We start from the raw sequence: 15371 nt of genomic DNA, 5'->3' as shown, positions 1-15371 counted from the left end.
CCTGAGTAGCTGGGACTATAGGCATGTGCCACTACACCCAGTTTCAGAGGGTTTTCTCTCTCTTTTTCCTTTCCTTCTTCCCCATCCCTCCCCTACCCAGTTCTGGGGATCAAACCCAGAGCCTCCTGCATGCTATCAATATTTTTATTAACTCAATAAAAAAGCTATTTATAACAATTCATGAGGATAGGGAAAGGTTCAAGAAAAAGGGATTGTTAACAGGATCTAAGAAAAAAAAATGAACAAATCCTTTATTTTCAGGGAATCTTTACCTCTAAGAACTGGAGAGTGAAAAGGAGCTCTCCATCTTTGCCTGGGATGCAAGAGGCCCTATCAGGTTCCTATGGATAGGGTGTGATCACAACCCATGGTGCCCCCTGCCCACACCTTGATTACCCAAGGAACCTTAGGGTACAGAGCAGGACCAAAGCCCCTCTCACTCACCACCAGGAGTTGGCATCCGTCAGCAGCTGGGCCCAGCTGGAAAGCAGAGCTGCAGTGAAGAGCAGCAGCAGGCTGGGCATGGTCGGCCTCAGCCCGCCCCAGTGCCCTGGGACAGACAGCTTCCAATGTGGGGCTTCCTGGAGAAATGAAGGGAGAATCAGGGTGCAAACGCAACAGACAGAGAAGACTAGGAGGGAGCAGAGGGATGCAGAAAAGCGCTCGGATGGGCTCTGGGATGGACCTGAAGTCAAATCCTCCCCAAGGAAATTCAGCCCTTTCCAACTTCCACCTCTTACTGCTTATCCTCTCACCATAGGGCTTTTAGGCCTCCTACCTCAAACTGTGGGACTTAATTCCAACGGAAATAATGAGCTGAGAAACCAAAAAAGAGGAATGAAAACAAATCATTTCAAGAAAAGAGCCTGTGCAGTGCTGCGCATAGGAAGCTGCTTTGACGGTTGCAAAGCACACTTTCCCTTCTTCTAGAACATCCTGAGAAAGGAGGACCATCCCCTCCACATCTCACCCCAGCCTGGAGATCTACTTCTCTGACCTTCAGATTCCTCTTCATAGGTGAACTGGATTTAACCCATACTCAAGTAGGAGTCTTCCCTCTCCATCTGAATCCTTCTCTCTCCAAACCAGTTTTCTGAATCCCCACCCTTGTTTACCCTTAAAGAATAATAGCACAGAGAAGAACGAGGACTTTTCACTTTTTCAAGGCACTTCTCTGAGAAATGTAACAGCCGTGCAGCCAACCGCGAGCCCTTGTCCCAAAGGCGCACCCACGGTGAGGCGGTGCAGGGATGGCGCGGAACACCTTTCCCAACTGCGGGCGAGCGACACAGCCGGCTCCTGGGCTGCATCTATCGCATCCAACGCGTGTGGTGAGGACGCATCTTTCACCAGCCACCACCCATCCCGTGGAGCACCAGAGAGCTCCACATCTTTGCCTGGCGTTTTTAGAAACTAATGCCTGTGCTCCACGTCCCCAAAGCCTTTGGAAATCCATGCTTCTGGATCCTAGAGTGAGCAGATAAACACGCCCCCTCCTGCTCACCCCCACCTCGCTTCTCCCTTAGCTTCTCTCCGGGGCGGGACCCCACATCTCCAATGGGTCTTCTTCCCAGGACCCCTGACACCTCCAGCCCTACACGCACCAGCACACAGCATTGCTCCAGGCTGCCCCCGCCCCCATCTCACCACGCCAGTCCGTGGGTTCTGGGTCTCCAGGCTCTCCGGGAGGGGGCGGCAGGTGCTTTGGGTCATCAGCTTAGGAAATATTTTTGTCCTGGGGCCACCAAGAGAGAAAGGTGGCCTGAGCAGGATCCAGGAGCGCTGGGACACGGCCTTTCCCCACCCCCTTTTGGTTTTTCTTCTTGAGGTCTCAGCTGGGGCGGGGGCACCAACAGACAGGTGTGTGGGGCCGACAGGGGGCAGATCAAAGAAGAGGCTCGCTCCTTCCCTTTGTCATGCAGAGGCAGCTCGGAAATGACCCGGCCTCTAGCGTGGCCGACTAACAGCTCCCCACACCCTGCTTTCCTAACAGACCTCTCCTGCCTCTTCTAAAGGATGCCCCCGCCCCCTCCCCTCGACCCCCCATAAATCCTCCCCCGTCCCTCAGGGCAGGAGGTCTGTGAATGCATCGACTGGAACCAAGAGAGATGGAGCAGAGATAGGGCTGGCACCAGAAGCTAATGGCTTTATGGAGGGGAGGGGACCTGGTCCAGGGTAGGGAGGACCAGAGAAAAGCTTCAAAGAGTTTCCTTGTCCAAACATCCCCAACTCCACCTACCAGTCCTTCATGGGGACTAATTCCCTCCTGCTTCTCCAACTCCCTTCTCTTTTCCTTCCCTCTTGCCCACCAGAATGTCCATCCCGACTACCATGTCCTCAAACACTACTCCCCCAAACACCCTATTCCCTGGGCCAGTGGCCACACATCTGTCCTCACACATTCCATCACCAGATAGCTCAGTTTTCTCCCCACTGGTGACACTTCCCATCCCTCTGTTCTCCCCCCCACACCAGCGTCTCTCACCTCCCTCACACCCTTCCAACAGGCTCCAGTGAAATCTTACTGGCCCCTCTCCTCTTAGGTTCAACTGAGGCCACATTGAGGATCCACTGAGTCTGAGCCAAGGACCGGAGCAAAGTGCCTCTAACAGTCCCTGTGGCTTTGACTGCCCCAGTGACAAGCTGTCAGGCCAACAAGGGTCGGACTTCCTAAGAGCTGTGAATCCTGCTCTTCCAGGCCTTATAAACATGTAGGGAGACAGGAATCTCTCCCAGAAGCTATTCCCACCACCCACCGTGGTCATTCTATCAAAGTCTCAGTCCAGGAAACATTATATTTTAAAAATTACCAATTAGCCAAAAAAAAAAAAAAAATAGATCTAGCACATGTGGTGGCTTCTTTCACTGCCTTCCAAATGTGTGGTACTTGAAACTAAACACACACACACACACTACAGTAACCCATGGCATGTGCACACGCACCAGCGTCTCAGGATGCTCTGTCCTGTCAGACAGATATGAGCCACCCCATCAAGCACCCCAGAATTGAAGCTGGGCAGCTGTTTGCCTGTGTTACATTCTTGAACCAGGTGGAAGGGAAAGGGGAAAGGATGTCTTAGAAAGGTAAATGTTGTGATTGGTTTCATTAGTGTGGGTAGAAGGGACGCTTCTTGCCTCAAGCCCACTGGGGAGGAGGAAGCTGTGTGGTTTGGATTTAATGAGCAGGACAGATGGAAAGCCCCGTGGGTGGATCACTGGTGAGATTTACAGCAGGACTCAGCCTGGGGTGGCTCTCTGTTGTGGAGGAAGAAAGATCTGGTAAATACCCAAAAGGCAGGGAAGCTGAATGCCTTCTGCTGCCTTTGTCATAACTACAGATGTCCTGGGAGATCTAAAAAGTTCCCCCTTCTGAAGAGGCCAGCGCCATTTCATACATAACATACTGAGTGGTCAAGTATGTGGGAATCAGGGGTCCCTATTCTTTGCTAGTACCTGGAAAGGCTAGGGCTGGGGGAAGGGAAGATGAAGAATTCTCAGTCAGGATCCTTCAGGGGGGAGGTCAGAAGGAGCTGCTCAGACATCCTCTCTGCTCTACTTCATTCATTTGTTCATACATTCAGTAAATTCATTAATCAAATATGTATTGAGGGTCAGGCACAGCGGTGTACCCCTATAATCCCACCAACTCAGAGCACTGAGTCAGAAGGCCAGCCTTGGAAATTTAGTAAAACCCTGTCTCAAACTAAGGAAATATGAAGTGCTAGGGATTCAGTGTCTTTGGGTTCAATCCCCAGTTCCAGAAAAATTTATGCATTGAGGGGAGGGGATGGGTCTGGGATGCGACTCAGTGGTAGAGAGCTTGCTTAAAATGCGTGAGGCCTTGGGTTCCATCCCCAGCCAGGGATGTAACTCTCCTATCCCATCCAAGTCCTCTCTGTGGCATGTCCAAAGTCCCTAACTGAGATCACACTGCCTTTCTCTACCCTTGCAACCGAAGGAGCACATATTTGAAATGAGGAATTCTAGGCTTTCTTCCTTTTTCTGCTAGGACTTGGTCATCAGTTTTCATTCCCTTAAGGGGCCACATCCATCCAGCCCGGAATGAAGGCGCTGGCAGAGGGGAGGGCAGGAGCAGTTATGTGAGGGCTTAGGGAAAAAATGGGCAGAAGTTTTAGATCAGTCATAACAGTGAAATAACCAATGTTCTCCAGTAAGAGAAGACTCTATGCTGACAGCATAAAATTCTATTTAAACTAACATGGAATCCTTTGACATACTAATCTGTTTGTGTTTTTGTTTCTTGCCCTCATAATCTCTGGAAATGGTCTTATTCACCATTTTCTCTCCAGTGGTTCGGATGGTGCACAATCTAGTGCTAGATAAATATTTGTTGACTGAAAGAGAAAAGCCCTCTTTTGGCTCTCAAGGAAATAAGAAGCAGACAGTGAAGGCCAGCCTATCATGGAGACAAAGTTCTTTTGACTTCCATAAGACCCAACTCCATTTGTCAGCAAGAAAGCGGCCTCTGTCGTCATATCCCCTTATTTCAGAATCTCCTGCTAACAGAGATCTTAGAGATTTGAGGTCCCAGTTTTGTCTTTGTCCTTTTCTCAAAGACACGAGTAACATCCAGCTTCTAGCATAAAGTACCCTGCCGCTGCCACTTGACAAGATAATGTGGAGACGTCTGAGGTGTTGCTCCCTGAGCTGCTTTGGTCTAGCTGGGGAAAACAAAACCCTCTCCGAAAGGCAGGCAGGACACAGAAGTACCAGAGGAGTCCAAGGAGCAATTGCAGCCAGGATGTGGGATTTGCGTAGGGCCTGAAGAATGTGTGGGCTTTAAACAGAAGGAAAAGAACAGGAAGGATTTCACATGATGACGCGGTGCGGTCACAGAGGGAACATTTCAAGGTGTTTTGGAAGGGAAAGAGAGAGATTGTAAGAAAGGAAGCCTTCAGCCATTCCCAATGTTTTCAGAATCATTCATTATGAAAAGCAGGTAGTCTCTCCACAATCGGATATGGGTCATTCAAGAGCAATTACCCAGGAACATTCCCGTGATGATGTAGGAACAGGGCCAAAAACTTAGGGAATCAGTTACCCTGGTGCTGCTGTTTTTGACCATGAATCTTCCTAGAGAGTTAAGAAGTAGGAAGTAAAAATGCTGATTGATCAGGGGCTGGAGTTGTGGCTCAGTGGTAGAGCATTGGTCTAGTACGAGCGAGGCCCTGGGTTCGATCCTAAGCACCACATAAAAATAAATAAATAAATCAAATAACGGTAAAAAATGCTGATTGATCACTCCATCTTCCCAATCCTGCCTGTTCCTTGCCCTTCGGTTCCTTTCTTGGATCAGACTTGAGATCTTGGTGTCTTTCTGGAGTCCTCACTCTTTTATCCTGATGGCAAATCAATTGCTAAGGCCTCCTGACTGTGTCTCCATAGGATTATTATTATGATTATTTTCTATGCTCAGGATTGAACCCAGAGCTTTAAGCATGTTAAGCAAGTGCTCTACCACTAAGCTAGACCCCAGCCCTCTACAGTATTTAAAAAATTTATTTCCTACTCTTCACTCTTACTGCCATACTCTGAGCTACCACAAGAGCCTGCTAACTGACCTCTTTTCACTCTCATGAATTGTGTCTTATGTACCTTTTTTTTTTTCTTTTTGTGGTCCTGGGAATCAAACCAAAGGCCTCTCACATAGAAGGCAAGCACTCTACCACTGAGCTATACCTTCAGTCATATCTTATTCTTATCTCTTGAATTACTAAATGGATTTCCCTACATTCGGTTCTCAATTGTCAAGGTAATATCAAGTTCCAGGTTTCTCAAAGCGTGGTCCCCAAGCTAAGAGTATCAGCATCACTTGAAAACCTGTTAGAAACATGAATTCTTTTTTTTCTTTTTTTAAAAAAATATTTTAGTTTTTGGTGGACACAACATCTTTATTTTATTTTTATGTGGTGCTGAGGATCGAACCCAGCGCCCCGCGCATGCCAGGCGAGCGTGCTACCTCTTGAGACACATCCCCAGCCCAGAAACATGAATTCTTAAACCCCACCCAGATCAACTAAATCAGAAATTTTTGCAGGTGGTGCCTACCAGTCTGTTTTAACAAGCCTTCTGGATGATTTTGGTGCATGAGAAAACTGGAGAACTACTGTATGAAGCCATCCACAGTAATATGTAATGAATTAATGCACCAAGTCTTTCTAGTAACACATACCTATTTAAATGGAAATTTTTGGTTTTTTGGAACCAGAGATTGAACCCGGGGTCACTTAACCACTGAACGACATCCCTAGCCCTTTTTAAAATATTTTATTTAGAGACAGGGTCTTGTTAGTTGCTTAGGGCCTCGATAAGTTGCTGAGGCTAACCTTGAACTCGTGATCCTCCTGCCTCAGTCTCCCAAGCTGCTTTGATTACAGGTGTGTGCCACCACACAGTCTTAAATGGAAATTTTTACATGCCTTTGCCTTAAGCCAATGGATCCTAACCTGGGGGACAAAGACCTGGGGGTGGGGAATCACAGAACCAAAGAAATATGCAAATCAATCACTGTCTCTAGAATGAATGACTATATCATCCATTTCTACTCTGATAGTAGTATGTATGTGGATCCTTGGAATGGACTTATCACGTCTGGTAGTATGTCAAGAATGGGATCTCATTGGCAGCCACTATGAAGTCAAACAACAAGTGCTGGCGAGGATGTGGGGAAAGGGTACACTTGTACATTGCTGGTGGGACTGCAAATTGGTGCGGCCAATTTGGAAAGCAGTATGGAGATTCCTGGGAAAGCTGGGAATGGAACCACCATTTGACCCTGCTATTGCCCTTCTCGGACTATTCCCTGAAGACCTTAAAAGAGCATGCTACAGGGATACTGCCACATCGATGTTCATAGCAGCACAATTCACAATAGCTAGACTGTGGGACCAACCCAGATGCCCTTTAATAGATGAATGGATAAAAAAATGTGGCATTTATACACCATGGAATATTACGCAGCACTAAAAAATGACAAAATCATGGAATTTGCAGGGAAATGGATGGCACTAGAGCAGATTATGCTTAGTGAAGCTAGCCAATCCCTAAAAATCAAATACCAAATGTCTTCTTTGATATAATGAGAGCAACTATGAACAGAGCAGGGAGGAAGAGCAGGAAGAAAAGATTAACATTAAACAGAGACATGAGATGAGAGGGAAAGGGAGAGAAAAGGGAAATTGCATGGAAATGAAGGGAGACCCTCATTGCTATACAAAATTACATATAAGAGGTTGTGAGGGGAATGGGAAAATAAACAAGGAGAGAAATGAATTACAGTAGATGGGGTAGAGAGAGAAGATGTGAGGGAAGGGGAGGGGGGATAGTAGGGGATAGGAAAGGTAGCAGAATACAACAATTACTAATAGGGCATTATGTAAAATTGTGGATGTGTAACCGACATGATTCTGCAATCTGCATTTGGGGTAAAATTGGGAGTTCATAACCCACTTCAATCTAATGTATGAAGTATGATATGTCAAGAGCTTTGTAATGTTGTGAACAATCAATAAAAAAATAAAATAAAATAAACAGTATATGCAACCTTAAAAAAAAAAAAGAATGGGATCTCAGGGAGGCTGGGGTTATGGCTCAGTGGTAGAGCACTTGCCTAGCGTGTGTGAGGCACTGGGTTCAATTATCAGCCCCATGTAAAAATAAATAAATAAAGGTCCATATATATAAATATTATCTAAGAATGGGATCTCTGGGCTGGAGATATACTCATGGTAGAACATGCATTTAGCATGCACAAGGTTCTGGGTTCAATTCCCAGTACCAAACAACCAAACAAGCAGTACTGTTAACCTCTGGCTGAAAACAACACCAATGCCCACCAACAGTAGAATGGATGGATCCACTAATTGCGCTCTATGATGAAATATTTTGCACAAATGAAAATGAATTAACTAGCTACATACAGTTAACATGTAACCACATGCTTGAGTCTCATCAACACAATGTTGAGAAGATAGAGGTCACAAAAGAATATATTAACTATGATGCCATTCACAGCAACACTATTGTGTTTAGGGATCCATACATAGGTGGAAAATCCATTAAAAAGGAGCAAGGAACTGCTCACCATAAACATCAAGGAGTGGTTTCCTCAAGGATGGAGGGAAGGGATCATGAGGAAGGGACTCGAGGAGTTTGGGGGTGTCAGCAGCACTCTATTGTTCAACCTGAGTAATGGGTAGGAGGTTATATGCTTTGTAACAATTTATTCTGCTGTGCATACATTATGCTTTATTCGATTCCCTGCATTATGTTACATGATGTAACAAAAAAAAAAATGGAAAACAGAAAAAGATCTTTTGGGGCCTTTGAACATATTTTCTCAGTGGAAAGTACAGCTATAGTCTTATGGGGCATATGACCTTTGTGTGGGATGCAAAAAGGATCCTCATCCTCAAAGAGAAACCTCCACCTTAAAGGGATGTTAGAAAATTTAGGTAGAGACATCCACATGGAATAACTACTGCAGGGAGGTGGGAGGGGACTGGGAACCATGCAGACCACATAGCATCCTGTGGGTAGTGCCTGGATCAGTTGTACACAAACTAGCTTCTACCATGCCGGGAGCATTTTGTTTTCTCTCTGGGAAACCAGGATCGGGCAAAGCCACCTCTGTCTCTTTTTGTTGTTGTTTTCTTTTTTTGGTCATTGATTACTATTTAGTCCTGTAACCAGCTGTTCCTTTTGCACTAGTTTCTTTTGAGTATGTGTGCATACCCTTTTCCCTTAAAAGACATTTTTTATAGTGACCAAATATTAATGTAATAATGTACCAAAGACTTTATCAGAAAATTCCACAGCCCCTTAAAAGAATCCCCAGATGCTCATCTTTCTGCTCAGCTCAATTAACATAGCCTTTCCCTGCCAGCCTTAATTATTTCTCCCAAGGGTCCCTCTCTGCCTCTAGGTCTCCCCCCACCTCTTCCTCTCTCTCTTTCTCTCTCCCCACACCCCTTCCATGCTTTGCTCAGTGAATCTTCTTAGCCCCAAGGCATGACAATCCTTTGTGTGATCGACTTCCCCGACAGTTGGTGGATATGAAAATTAAAACCTGGAGTGGGGGTGACTTTGGAGTTTATCAGCTTCACCATATTATTTTCTTTAAGAAGTCTCATCTCCCAAATATTGTATCTTTTCTCATTGTCTTTCTGGATTGAAGGAGAAGTAATACCTTAAGGATGTGGGGAGGGATACAGGGTGGAGAATAGTGATGAGATCTAAATTATGGCCCTCAAGAAAAATGCTAAGCCAGAAATGTGTTGATATTCCCAGTGCTGATATACATGGTTTGGTTTGAGAAGTATGAAGGACAGCATGCCCAATCACAGGGCAGGGTGGTGGGGGCACAAAAATTGATCCTGAGACCTCCACACTAAAATCTAGTTTTGTTTGTTTGTTTGTTTTTGGTACCGGGGCTTGAACTCAGGGGCACTTGACCACTGAGTCACATCCCCAGCCCTATTTTGTATTTTTTTAGAGAAGGGTCTCACTGCATTGCTTAGCACCTCACTTTTGCTGAGGCTGGCTCTGAACTTGAGATCCTTCTGCCTCAGCCTCTTGAAGCACTGGAATTATGGGCATGTGCCACCGTGCCTGGCCTAATCTAGCTCCTGATGTTTCCAAGAATAGAGATTCCGCAGGGCTCCAGCTCTTAGTGTCTCAGGAAGTCTGATAAGTGACCAACTCATTTTCAGATGGTAGAGCAAACCCAAAGACTCCAGTGTTCTGTGAAGTTTCTGGAAGTGGCAGACGCTGGTGATTCCTCCTTGTCTTATTTGGAAAAGCACAACTTTCTCCCAGGGACCAAGCAAAAGGAGATAATTAAGAGAAATTTCCTTCTCTAAAATAATGATAATTTAAAATGGTTTTTAAAAGATGTTTTACAAAAGAATGCAGCAATGTGTGACCCATAAGTCAATGTGGTTTAGGAAATTATTCTGAGGAGCATGGCAGTCAAAGCTGTGGGCTTTGTTTTCAAGGGTTTTGGGGTCATTGGGGAGAAAGATGTTTGAATGCAGTTCCACACTACTGCTGAGCCACAGCCCAGCCCTGAAAGTAAGAGTTTTTAAATATTTATTTATTTATTGTGCTGGGGATTGAACCCAAGGCCTTGTGCATGCAAGGCAAGCACTCTACCAACTAAGCTATTATCCCCAGCCCAAGATTTTTAAAAAATATTTTTTAGTTGTTGATGGATGGACCTTTATTTATTTGTTTATTTATTTATATTTATTTATATGTGGTGCTGAGACTCAGACCTAGTGCCTCACACGTGCTAGGCAAGTGCTCTACCCCTGAGCTACAGCCCAATCCTTGATGCTCTCATCTTTCAAGTAATCTATTTTTCCCTGCTCTGAAGTTTTGAGGTCCAGTACTATAGAGGAAAACGTGGATCTGAATATGTGCCACTCTCTTCTGCAACTTCCCAGGTATATTTATACTTTACTGTTTGTGGTGCTGGGGATGAAATCCCGGGCTCGTGGTATAGGCAAATGCTGTGCCTGTGAGCTATGCCCCCAGCCTGCCAAAATCCTAAGTTCATATAGAGGAAGTGGAATAAGTAAATGGAGTCCTGGTCCCCCGCCAAAATCAGGTTGACAACCTCTCTGTATGCCATGGACTAATTAGAATAAAAGTATATCTTGTGCTACCAAGTAGATGTATTCCTGATTTTGCAAACTGGAGCATATTTTAAAAGGACCTGGGGAAATCGTTCTATTTTAAAAAGCAGAGATCACCAACTGGAAGACAGCCAAATCTCTTTGACTAAAGCAGTTTTTACAATTTTTGGAACATGAATGCCTTGGTGTGCAGGAGAGGGGACATGCATTTCCCCAAACCCCACTGCTCTCTGTCGCTGTTCTCCCAGCTGCTTCCCACATCCATTTTGCTTGGCAGGTTCCCAAAGGCTTTGGAGTTTGCTACTCTGTTCTTTAAAGGGAGAGACAGAGACAGAGATATGACAGTCATTTTTTCTATATGCATACTCCAAGTTTGTCACTCTGTTCTTTGTTGTTGTTGTTGTTCTTTAAAGAAAGAATGTGGTTTTTTTTTTGTGTGTGTGTGTGTGTGTGTGTCTCCACCCCTTGGTGGTACTGCAGATTAATCAATCCCAAGGTCCCCAGGGCCTCGAATAAGCTAGGCAAGTGCTCTGTCACTGAGCTACATTCCCAGCCCAATATATATAATGGAGCTTATAGTAATTTTATTATATGCATCCTCATTCTTAATTATTTGTAAATCTGGACTTTCATGCATGGGGCTTTATGAAAGTAGGTTATGCTAAATTTCTTTTTTCTAAACAATTCAGCCATTCATTTTTCTTTCTTTCTTTCTTTTTCTTTTTCTTTTTTTCTTTTTTCTTTTTTTTTTTTTTTTTTTTTTTGTGCTGGGGATTGAACCCAGGGCCTTGCACAGGTTAAGCACCCCTGAGCCACATCCCCAGTCCAATATTTCTGTAATTTTCCCTGAAAGAGAAGGGATTGCCTCACCTATTCTAATTTTCTTGCTTTCTGGAAATCTTCCTTAAGCTGCCAAATTTCTGCTTTAAAAAGTAGCAGTTTCCATTTTGGGAAATAGGACAGTTATTTATTTTTGTAAACAAGTGGGAGATGAACATTGCAGGGAAAGGAACAGTGGAAGGACAGCTACCCTGAGTCCAGGGCTCATGTTACAGTCTTTACCAGTCAGGACACTTGGAAAACAAGGAAGGAAGGGCTGGGCCAAGCAGATTCTAACTGCAGGGTGGGAAAAGATGGACTGAAAGCTAGTTCTCCTCGTAACTTACTGCTTATTGCAGAAATGACACTTGGTTTTTAAATTCCAGGGGGAAATCAGGAGCTCTAAGCAAATGGGCCCTCCTAATGCCAGCCCCAGCTACTGCCTCTGAGTCTCAAACCAGTCCTTAGGGGGTGCTGCTTGCTTCTCAGAGAGAAGAGGTGCCAAGCAGCTTTCTAATGAAACCCACAGGTGAAAGGTTTTCCCTTCCACTCAGGCAGCTCATCCCTTCTTATGTCCCTCTCAGATGCCATGAGACTCACGTTTTCTTTGCCAAAACTAAAACCATTGCCAGCAGTTTTCAGACCAAGTTTGTGGGTCCCACTAGACCCTGAATTTTGAAATTAAAAGACTTCTGTGGCTGTTTCAGAAAAAAGGATGATCACCCAGTTCAGGCCCGGGCAGGTTAAAGAGGCTTTTGGTTCACCACTGAGATATTTTAATTTCATGGAGGGCTCTGCCAGGCTTCTCTTCCCCAGGTTCCCAATGGTCTTGCTAAATTGTTCCCTTGGTTGCCCAATTCCTTGGAAATGGCTGCGATGATGGGGGTCAAGTCTTGTGCTCTATGCTGCGCCAACAAGGGGCTCTGCCATAATGAGGGTGACACAAGGACAGCCTCTGGACAGCACCTAGCATTCAGCAGGCTCTCGATGAGTTCTTAACAGCTCATTATTTAACAAATGTTTATTTTTTGGTACTAAGGATTGAACCCAGCAGCGCTTTACCACTGAGCCACATTCCAGCCCTTTTTATTTTTCATTTTTAGAAAGGGTCTCACTAAGTTGCTTAGGACCTGGCTAAGTTGCTGAGACTGGCCTCAGACTTGTGATCCTCCTTCCTTAGCCTCTGAGTCCTTGAGATTACAGGTGTGTATTACTGCACCCAGTTTAACAAATGTTTATTGAGGGTCTATGATTATCTAGCATTGTATGGGCAATTATAATAAATTAATACAATGTTACCCTTGTAGAACTCAATATTACTGTGCTGTACAATATGGTAACCACTGGCCACAGTGGCTATTTAAATAAAAAATGAGTTAAACGTTCAGTTCCTAGTTGCAGTAGTCACATTTCAAGTACTCAACAGCCACATGTGGCTAGTGGCTGTCATTTTGGATGGTGTGGTTTATAGATCATTTCCATTATCACGTAGAATTTATTAACAGTGCTACCTAGAATGGAAGTCAGACAAGGAAACAAATCATCACTCATACAAAGTCAAAAGCTCCGTTTGAAATCTGTTGGTGCAGTAGGGGCTATGATAAAGGTACATGGAAAGTACCATGTGCATGCAGAATAGGGATAACTAACTCTCTAACTCATGGCCACTCTAACTCACAGTCCAGCCACAGAGATAAAATCTTTTTTCTACTCCAATGACAACCTCTACTTCTCATCTTTATAGATAATCATTAGGAAAAACAGATACTCTGTGATAAAGTTGAAGCAATTTTCCATTATCAGAACTAAGTGGGCACTATTTTGTATTTGCTACTCAGAATCAAGGAAAAAGTTCAGACCCAGCAGAAATGCCAGAAAGTAATTTAAATGGATTTTTTTTCTGTGACTCCATTTTTTATTTACACAGAATATTTTTTATTCTGTGACTAATTCAAATCAACTAGTATAATTGAGCACATATTAGATCTTACCTAAGGATGAGTAACAGACATTCTCTGCTATAGAGGTAAGACAAACATGTACAAGATCATAATATTTAGCAGAGAGTTATAGAGGTTCACAATGCCTAAGACTTAATTTAAAAGGAGGGAAACTTCATAGGGAAGATGGTATCTGAACTTGTCCCTAAGAGGATACTCAGCATTCCGTAGGTAGGGACAGAGGCCTGAAAACCACATGGCACATTTTGAGAATGACAAGAATACCGTGCACACAGTTTCATGTTTGAAATTCAACTAGACAAACAGAGCGAGAGCAAGGGAAGCAAAGTCAAAATCCAAAACTGTTTTTATTTATTATTAATTATTTAATTAATTTTATTAATTCTTGGTGAAGCAAAATCTTCATACTGAGGCCACACCAAGGAGTTTCTGCTTTGTTCTGTAGCCTGCAGGAGCCGTCCAAGGCATTTAAAAAGGAGAGAGGCATCATCCGATCTGTATGTAAGAGAACTCTGGCAGTCCTGAGCTGGCAATAATGATTGATGGAGTGTAGAGAGTGAGGGTCTGGGGTCGAGGGCCCAGCTGAGAGTCTCATTCAATAGAAACGTAAGGGGCAGAATGAGGACACAGCAGCTTGAGTAGAAAGGAGGTGTGGCCTGTGTGTCATCCAGCCATGGATATGACAAATGTAAGTGCTGGGAAGTAACCACCAGTATAGCATTCCATTATCCATAGGGCAGCCCTCGGACTGCTTGCCTTTGGTCACTACTGAACTGAAATAAAGGGGATAGGGCTGGGGGTATAACTCAATGGTGGAGTGCTTGCCTAGCATGCATGAGGCCCTGGGTTCCATCCCCAAGATGAAAAAGAAAGAAAACAGAGTACTGACTGGAGTCTCTATCTGCATGTGGCTATGGGTAGAGTCCACTATTTTTGTGCTCATCTCCCAGGTCACATTAGGCAGATGGAGAAGATTTGACCTCCATGAGATCTGGTCATCTTGCAAAAGCATACCATTAATCATAAAGAGCCTCCACTCCTGAAAAACAAAGAGCTTGAAGTATATATACTATTGTATGGTTTGGATATAAGGTAAAGGCATCCCCCAAAGGTTCCTGTGTTAATGCAGGGGTGAAATGATTAGATTATAACAGCCATAACCTGATCAGAGGATTGATCCATTAGATGGATTGTTACTTTGCACAGATTTCTGTGTAGTAACTGTAGGCAGGTGGTGTGTGGCTGGAAGAAGTGGACCCACTGAAATGGAGACATGCCTTGGGGATTATATATTTTGTCTCTGGCTCCTCTTACACTCCCCTTTTATTCCTCTCTGCTTCCTGGTTGCCACATCCTTCAGCTATGATGTTCTGCTTAGCAGTGGGCTCAGAGCAATGGAATCTGCCCTCCATGAAGTCAACCGCTGAAACTGTGAGCCAAACTTTTCCTTCTCTAAAATGTTCTTGTATTAAAAATGTATGTGTGTGTGTGTGTGTGTGTGTGTGTGTGTGTGTGTCACACACACACACATACATTTATTTTTTTAGTTATAGGTGGACATAATATCTTCATTTTTTTTTTAATATGGTGCTGACGATCGAACCCAGTGCCCCACACGTGGTAGGTGAGCGCTCTACCTCTGAGCCACAACCCTAGCCCTCCTGTCAGGTATTTTGGTGAAAGCAACAAAAATCTGACTAACATAATTATCTAGGATGAGTCAGCAGAAATCTCTATGTTAAAATGAAGAAAAAGTTAAAAATAATAGCAGAAATCAAAACCTCTGTATTCCTAGGTATATATGTGTCTTAGAAGTTACTTCAGCCTCAAAGCTGTTTGTGGTGGAGAGCACTTGATGGCCACTTAAAATTACACACCGCTTGACTACAGTTTTCAGCATCCATTGCATTAAGATCTGGTCATACATCTGAGT

At 44.2% G+C, this 15371-nt stretch overlaps 1 protein-coding gene across 1 annotated transcript in view; it reads right to left on the bottom strand.

Annotated features, from left to right (window-relative positions):
• Positions 1 to 15371, bottom strand: part of WNT5B (Wnt family member 5B) — a 116826-nt gene that overhangs the window by 15055 nt on the left and 86400 nt on the right. The window contains exon 2 of the mRNA XM_081310882.1: positions 445 to 581. Coding sequence (XP_081167008.1) covers positions 445 to 581 — 137 coding nt within the window. The remainder of the gene's footprint in view (positions 1 to 444; positions 582 to 15371) is intronic.

The sequence above is a fragment of the Spermophilus citellus genome (assembly GCF_964194105.1).
Source record: "Spermophilus citellus genome assembly, chromosome: 10".
Lineage (NCBI taxonomy): Eukaryota > Metazoa > Chordata > Mammalia > Rodentia > Sciuridae > Spermophilus > Spermophilus citellus.
This window is presented reverse-complemented; position numbering and strand designations above follow the sequence as displayed.